Here is an 8,255-nt window from a genome sequence, read left to right as displayed (position 1 = left end):
GACCTAAACCTCTAACTTGAGGAGTGGGGAAATCACTCTTTGCACAAAGAGTCATTCTTTTTGTCCCTCTTCTCTTTCACATCATAAATGGTAACTCAAACAAACAAACCAAAGAAAGAAAGACATGGTAACTCATTCTGGCATTACTCGGTTGCCAGAATTGCCCAAGAAAGAGGGCTTTCTTTGTCAGACCCTGCACAAGATCATACATTCCTTTCTCTCTGTCAACCTAGAGACAAGATAGCAGATTTTGGTAACTTTTTGAAAAGCACCTCTTATCGTTTCCTAACATCTCCAATAGTCACCACCCTATTTCACTCGTCATCATCTTATGCTTGGTTTGTCATACATGTGTGCGTGCAGAGTCACTTCAGTTGTGTCCAACTCTGTGCAACCCTGTGGACCATAGCCTGCCAGGTTCCTCTGTCCATTGGATGCTCCAGGCAAGAATACTGGAGTGGGTTGCAATGTCCTCTTCCAGGGGATCTTCCCAACCCAGGCATCAAACTTGCATCTCTTATATCTCCTGCATTGGCAGGCAGGTTCTTTCCCGTTAGCACCACCTGGGAAGCTCCCTGGTTTATCATAACTTCTTAACAAATGTCTCCACACCTAACGCCATCCCAGCTCCAGCCCATTTTGCACATTGCCCCATTATTTTTCCTTTTGCCAAAAATGTCCAGTAACTCCCAGAAAACGACAGGATCATATTGCAATATTCCAGCTTGTAGTTCAGGATCTTCCCCAAACTTTTCACACCCTATATTTCCACTTTAATCTCTCATCCCTTCTCTTACCACAGTTTCCATTCCAGGCAAACTGGTTAATTTCCTGTCACTGGAACAAATTTGCATGTCTTTCTTCAAGCCCCTTCCCCTCCTGGAATGCCCTTCTATGTTTTCTCATGCTGCCCTTCAGGACCCACCTTAAGTGTGCCCTTCCTTCTTGAAGCTTCCTAGCAACCTCTGCTTTGTTTAAACAGACAGCATATATTTGACAATAAGCATATGCCCAAGTACTGTTAGTAATCTTTTTGTATTTGTGTACCTTACCTCTCCAGCTAGATTTTATTTTTTATAATTGAGCGCATCTTAATGAAAGAAAAATGTTTGTTTTTAGACAGTGAGCAAGTTTGGACAAAAAATGCATTTAGTTCATCTAAGTAGTGATTGGCATCATAATTAAAAAAAAAATTGATACCCCTAATGCTAATTTAAGAGATGTTTTAAACATCTGAAAGAAATTATGAAAAATTCCAGCTAGATTTTATATTCAAGCAAGAAAACCATTCTTTTAATCGATTGAAACATACAATTTTATTAATGATACACAAATGAAGTCTTTGGTGAATAAATTCAAGTCAAAACAGATGATAGAAGTATAGGCTATTCATGACGGACAGGGTCACTGTCAATTCACATAGAGGAATCAGTAAAAATATTTCTATTCAAGCAGCACGATTAAAGTCACAGATGTGTTTTCAGGACAAAAGGACTATTTATTTGGTATTCATAAAATGGTTCAGCTTAAAGCTGGAGATAGTCACAGATAACATCACTGTGATTGATACGTTATTCAAAACTGGCAGCTGAAAGGATCCCTTTACTATATGAGAGGGTGGAAAAGCAGTAACTTTCAATTTTCATTGCTCCCAGACTGCAAAACCAGACATTTCTTCAAGTTTTCGAGAGCACATGGACAATCAGAATTTGTCCACTAGTTTTATAACTTTCACTTTCACCAAGAGGTCATGGTGATCTGCTAAGGCTCGAATTTTCTTAACGCACACTCCAGATGCAGTACATAAGTAAAAAAGGGAGCCTTTATTGAATTCTCTGTAGTTGAATACTTCTGCCCTGAGATTGTCATAGATGATCTCAAATAAAGTCAGGGCATTAATAAGAATTTCTGATTCCACATAAGAATTGTAGAGGGAACTAAATGATGATGGCACTTGGGTACTGAGTAGTTTTTTTAACATATCTGGATTTTCAGCAAAATTCGAAAGTATTTTCAAAATCTCAACCTTGATTTTTCCACCTCCCTGAGATAACAAACGGAAAAAGTTTGCAATAGAATTGACAAGCAGGTGCTGGTAGTCATTAGTAATAGTCATGTTTGTTAAAAATTTTAATCCAACTACCTGTACTGCTGAGTTCAGGTTAGAGGCCATGATGTCATCCATCACTTTATTCATGTATATCTGAAGCCGGCCCTGATTTTCATAATTCTCACTCAGGTTATTCATGGCCATTAAGGCTTTTTCCTTAATGTGAGGATCGGTTTTGTTGATCATGTTGGCAATAATTGGGAGGCCTCCCAACTTGCGAATTGTGTCTTGGTTGCATGAATAATTGGCATTATTGCTCAGAGTGAGCAAAGCTACCTGTTGGATGAAAGGATCATCCGATTTCTGAAGCAAAGCAAGGACTTTCCTGAGATCTCGGACACCCAGAATCTCATCAATTTCATAAGGAAAGGGGCGCTTCTGCATGGGAACAGTTCTCCTCCCTTTCCCTTTCTGCTGGGTCTCAGGCTCAGAGTCTGATTCCGATTCTGTGTCTGTCCACCCAGATTCTCCTTCCTCAGAATCAGGAACTTCTGCCAGGAAAGCCTGGCCCCCATTAGCAGACGCTGCCGCGGCTGCCGCAGCCCCATCTCCGGGCCGGAAGCCCAGCCCCAGTTCATCTACTTCAACTTTATTTTTCTTGCCCTTGCCCTTGCCTCCAGTCCGGGGCCTGGTTACACCCTTAGCTCCACCTTTGGGTACAGCTCCAGTAGCTGACCCAGCCTTAGGTATAGCCCCAGTATGAGCCCCGGGGGTTGCTTTCTTGGTGGCTGCTGCTGTTTTAGAGGACCCTGAAGGCCCAGGAGCTTCTGCAGCCCCAGAAGGCGCTGCTACCCCTAAAGTCGCTGCTGCCCCAGTAGGCACTGCTGGTATGGAAGCCTCCACTGCCTCTGTAGCTTGTGATGCCTCAGTAGGAACTGGCACCCCGTAAGGCACCACTGGTGCCCTGGGACCCTCCACTGTGCCAGGGGCTTCTGCTAATTTAGGAGCCCCAACCATTGCGGGAGCCTTCGCAGCTGAGGGAGCCTTTGCCTCCCAGAGAGGTGGTGCCATTGCAGAAGCCACTGTGGCTTCTGATTCAGCTTTAGGCCCCACCCGAGCCCCTTCTGTCTCCTGGGCCTTATTTCCTGCCCCACTCTGGGTCTTGGCACTGGATGCAGCTGGGACCACTGCTTTAGCTCCAGCAGTGTCCAGAGCAGAGGATTCATCCTGAGCCCTTTCCTCTGCCCCAGTGCGGGCTGGGGTTGGAGGACTGAATCCTGGCCCAAGATCAATTGTGAATCCAGCCCTTAGTCCAGCTCTAGCCCTGGCTCCAGTCTCGGCCACAGCCCTGGTCTTGGGTTTGGCCAGTCTCTTCTTCATCATATGGTTTCTTCCCCTGGCATATTTGTAGACACAGTACCAGGCACTGGCCCCGATGACTATCCCTGCAGCTACACAGCCAGCATCCCGAACACGGCTCATGATGCAGCTGGAGCTAATTCTCTGATCCGGACGTGCTCAAGCGGGGTGCGTGCACGTCCAGGTGAGGTGCTTCAGCTCAGGCTTGAAATTCTGCTGAGGCTGCAAGCAAAGCAGGACCTGGGGGTGAAGGATAAAAATGAGGCTTAGGGCTGGCTCACTTCATGCCTAACCAGGCCTACTTACAGAAGAGTCTGCGGACACAATGCTCGGTGGGTGGGCTAGTACCCAGATATAGGTGTCCAGGCCTCTGTGTGCTGCTTCAGGTCCCTGGTTGTCCGACGTTTTCTACATCTTTATCCCTAGCCCACCCTGCCCAATAGTAACATACCTAATTTCCCAGCACCTAAATGGGGGATGAGAGGCCAAACAGACTTCAGGAAAGTTGGTGGAGAGCCAGAAGGAACCCTAGATTCTGTTCTGATTCCCTCACCCACACCCCAAAGATTCCCAGGTGATGCCCATATACATACCAACCTGCTGGGAGAGCAGGAGGAATTTGTTCTTTTCCACCAGGCTTGCAGTTGTGCAGGGCCCAAAAGGCAGAGAGATCTGTGGAAAGATCCCAGAAGGGGGGTTTTGGGCACCTTTGTAGATGGATTCTCTTCTTCTCTTGATTTGAACCCCTGTGAGTCAGTTTCTCCCTCCCAGGGCTCCTCTTTCCTACCATATCTCTTCCTCCTCAAACCCTGATTTAAGAAGGCAAATGCCACACCCCTTTGGCTTCACCAAAAAGGACACATCCAGGGCAAGTGTTTCTTGTCAAGACGGAGAAGATGAGGGAAGAGAAACCTCTGGCCCCAATTTCTGCTCTGGTTTCTGCCACATCCATACCAGGGGTTCCCAGACAGTTCCCAGCCCCCCTCATACTGACCTCCAATGATTCAGAGCTGTTTCTCTTTCCTTCAGTTCAGTTACAGCTTCATCCTAAAGACAGGCTGAAGAGCAGAAATACAGACAGCAAAACCTTGGAGACTGAGAGCCCGGAGTATGGAACTGACTCAAGACAAGAGTTCCCAGTTGCTTTTTTGCATTCACAAACCAGAATAATAAAGGCTTCCACCTCTCAATTCCCTCGACTCTTCTCATCCCTCCCCTCCCACCCTGACCCCCGCCCCTGCGCAGACTCCGCAGGCACTCAACCCCTCCTTCCCTTCGCCCCGCCCCCCGTCCGCCATTTCTCCCAGACGGCCACACCCCTTCTCCTGCACCGAAACAGGAGGGGGCGGGGCAAGGGTGCCGCGGAGGCCGGTTGGGTCGCGGGACTAGGGGTTATGGCCAAACAATCTAGCGTCTCCCTCGTATGACCACCCATCCTTCACTCTCCAGCCCCTAGTTCTGGCATCAGCCAGCAACCGGGCCTCAGTGCCCTTTCGGTTTGAGGGTCGTGATTCTCCACGGTTTCTCTGCTCTGGGCTCCGCCTCCCACCCCACCCCCCCATCGCAAACCCCCGTTAACCGCCATTTCTCCCGCCAGCGTACCCGAACTCCTTTTTCAGGACTGAAAAAACAGGGGTGAAGGGATACGTGTATGGGCCAGTGATGTCTGGAAAGCAGCCTAGGACTTAGCACGGAGGTTTCTCTCAGGGTCTTCCTTCCTGTAAAGCCCAGAGCCAACCCGCCATCTCCCCTACAAATGCTGTCACACCCATTTCCTAGCACCCCAAAGGACTGGGGGCCGGCCGGGGAGGAGGGTGTGGGGGCAGTGGTCGGGGGAGGTATCTGAAAAGTGAAAATGGGAGTAAATAAGCCGGATTGTTTACTAATTGCGTGCCCCTCGGATCACCCTTTCCCCAACCTCCCCACTGGCCTTATATGCGCTGCCACGTTTATTTCTCTTCCCTCCTCCTCTCAAAACTGGATGGGACGTGGGGTGCCTGAGTGTCAAAAACAAAACCAGAAAAACACTGGCTGAGAGAGGAAGTGAGCGGATTCTCTGCAAGTAAGTCTGCGTCTTGATGTTCCCCCCTCCCCCGCTCCCTGCCGCCCACCAAAATGAGCTGCGACTAAGCGCGGGGGTCTGGAGAGTCGGCCAGGGGCGGGCGAGGTGGAGATACCCGCGGCCTCAGACTCCCGCATCTCTGGGCTACCCCCTATTCAGGGGTGCCGGGTCATGGCCACCCTCACACCCACCTGCCCGGATCTGGGGGGATTTTCTCCTCCTCCTCCGCGCCTGGGTTAAACGCACGGCAGTGCACAGCGCAATAGAGTTGGTACCCAGAGGAGGACGGAGGACGGCGGTCAGAGCTTTAAGTATCTTTGCTAACGTCAGCTCCTGGTCACGTGAGGGCTGCATCGCCAGTAAGCTTGGGGCCCCAATTTCCACTCCCACCAAGAGCAAGAGCCCCCTCCTTTATCCCCACTAGCACTTCACCCTACCCCATCAGGTCCTGTCACTCTTTTTTTTTTTTTTTTGGTCTTTATAGTCCAGAAGCCACAAGTAGCCTGTTCTCCCGGTGTTAGAATTTGGCCTTTCTCTGGTTACCGGAGAGGGGATGGCATCTTCTTGGAGGGCTATTGACAATTTTTTAATTTTTTTGTCGGGGAATTCTCTCATCCTTTCTTGAGCAGCTGAACGCTCTCCCTTCGCTCCACCCCCAGTCCCCCATGCACTACTGCCCAGAGTCGGACCCCTGCTCCAGTATAAGTAAGGGGTAGAGTGTCAGAAAGGAGACAGGGAATGCTAGTGCGGTTTTTACTTCTGTAATACTTCTGTTTTTTTTTTTTTTAAAGCTGTTACCACCCTTTATTATTATAGTAAGAAAATATAAGAAAACAAGAGCTCAGTGTGAGAAGCAGCAGCAACAACAAAAAAGAGTAGACATGTTCTAGAAAAAAGATCTCCCACTAATATTGAAAGGCACCATTAATTTTGGTTAATTTTTACCACATAGAAAATTCTATTGGCTGCATAGGAAATAGTTTTCAAAGCATGGTAAGGTATTTGCATATCTAAAAATGGAATTTTTCTCAACAAGTTAAGTGTGTTTCCATACCATCTGTAAATTGATCTATGGAGAGATGTTCAGTTGTCTGATCTTATTTATTTTGGACAAATAATATCCTACTTTTTCTCCTTCTGGGAGAGCTTTTAAGTTGGATAAATAAATGATCCTGTCTTGTTCTGTTAGAGAAGCACATTTATTTCATGTTCCCAAACCGTTGCTGCCTGCTGTGTGAACCTCTTGCAGTTTGATGGTTGCAACCATGACAGTTTTGATCACCTGTCCCTGGTTCCAGTTTTGTGATTCAGCTCTGGGCAAAAAGAATAGCTCTTGTACGAAGAAAATGATGGATATGAGGGATGCAGATATGGTCAAATCCTTCCAGTCCTATCAAGAGGAGAGGGAGGAAGGCACTTGCCCTCCCACCTCTCCTATATTCCAGAGCCTCTCATCCTCTGGCACCTGACTCTGTTACTTATCTCAAAAGTACATATGGACAGGTGACTAGGGTGGTAAATGTCATTTTTATTCAGATGACCAACTTGAGTAAGTGCCTTTGGCTTCCTCCCTCCCTCCCTCACAGTGATAACTTAGGGATTCAGAGAAAGGATTGCTGTTCCCACCTACCCTTGCAGTGGAGGGTTTCCATGAAGGTTGCTGGGGAAAGCACCCAGGCCTGCCTGCCCTGCTCTGCCCTGATTCATGGTGGCCTAGTTAACCTTGTTCCTTATGCTGTCTGCTGCTACCACCTGACCTGAGAGGTGCAGCCTGCTTGCCTCTCACCTCTGGCCACCTTACCTCAGGGCATCCAGGGGGAACCCAGCCTTGCTGCTGGGTCACTGCCCAAAGCCCACACCTACCATGGTACTTCCTCAGCCAAATGTATGCCTGGGCCCAAGGGACTCTCCCCACTGACCATCCTAATTAACCCAGAGTAAGTGTTTTCAACTGGTCACCTCTGTGTTCTACATGAATTGTATGCAAGGTTTTGTTTTTGAGTGTATGTGTGATTAAGTGCATTTTTTGGGGAGTGGGAGGGGAGGAGAATAAAGGTCATTGACCTCCTCAGTTTCCCAAGGGATCTGGGGTCCTTGCCCTATATATTAAGAACATATACAATGGCCTAGAGAGTCTGCATTTCTAAAATAGTCCAGATTAGGAATATCTTGGTTTTTTTTTTCCTAGTAATAAAAGTAATGTGAGTACCAAGTTGCTTCAGTTGTGTCCAACCTTGTGCGACCCTATGGACTGTAGCCTGCCAGGCTCCTCTGTCCATGGGATTCTCCAGGCAAGAATACTGGAGTTGGTTGCCATGTCCTCCTCCAGGGGATCTCCCCGACCCAGGGATTGAACCCACAGTCTCTTATGTCTCCTGCATTGGCAGGCGGGTTCTTTACCACTAGCGCCACCTGGGAAGCCCCAGTGTATGTATAAATTAGTGGTTAAAAATATTCAAAACAATAAGGAAATGTATAGTATTCAGGGAAAGAGCTCCATGATCTCTTTTCCATTGTTAGTTGCTGCTAAAGATTTCCAGCTTTCTTTTTATGCACATATTAGTAAGTGCATTTGTGGTTATTAATCAAGTTCTGAATTGAACAAGAATAAACAATAAGCATTTGGAATTTGTATTGTAATTGCAATAAATCTGCAGATTAATTTGAGGAATATTAGCATCTGAACATTGAGACTTCCCCTCCAGGAAAATATCTTTCCTCCCTTCTCCCTTTTGCTCAGATCTATTTTTATGTTTGTTAATCAAATATTGTAAGTTTCTTCAG

The 8,255-nt window shown here is 47.3% G+C and overlaps 1 protein-coding gene across 5 annotated transcripts; it reads right to left on the bottom strand.

Moving 5' to 3' along the window:
• Positions 1-1,297: 1,297 nt before the first annotated feature.
• On the bottom strand, positions 1,298-5,755 carry ARMCX2 (armadillo repeat containing X-linked 2). Of its 5 annotated transcripts, none has more exons than XM_081565650.1 (6): positions 5,663-5,755; positions 5,340-5,406; positions 5,012-5,251; positions 4,404-4,467; positions 4,003-4,081; positions 1,298-3,649 (listed from the first exon to the last, which is right to left on the bottom strand). In XM_081565650.1, exon 6 carries the CDS (start codon positions 3,530-3,532, stop codon positions 1,703-1,705), a length of 1,830 nt encoding a protein of 609 aa, XP_081421776.1. In that variant the 5' UTR covers positions 3,533-3,649; positions 4,003-4,081; positions 4,404-4,467; positions 5,012-5,251; positions 5,340-5,406; positions 5,663-5,755; the 3' UTR covers positions 1,298-1,702. The 5 variants fall into 5 exon arrangements, with proteins under 5 accessions (XP_081421776.1, XP_081421778.1, XP_081421779.1 ...); XM_081565652.1 differs by having other exon boundaries at positions 4,007-4,081; XM_081565653.1 differs by lacking the exons at positions 5,012-5,251; positions 5,340-5,406 and having other exon boundaries at positions 4,007-4,081; positions 4,404-4,504.
• Between the last annotated feature and the right edge of the window lie 2,500 nt (positions 5,756-8,255).

The sequence above is a fragment of the Giraffa tippelskirchi genome, chromosome X, assembly GCF_054371585.1.
Source record: "Giraffa tippelskirchi isolate mGirTip1 chromosome X, T2T-mGirTip1v1.2.pri, whole genome shotgun sequence".
Classification (NCBI taxonomy): domain Eukaryota; kingdom Metazoa; phylum Chordata; class Mammalia; order Artiodactyla; family Giraffidae; genus Giraffa; species Giraffa tippelskirchi.
Note: the sequence above shows the minus strand (reverse complement) of the source record. Positions and strands in the feature narration are given on the sequence as shown.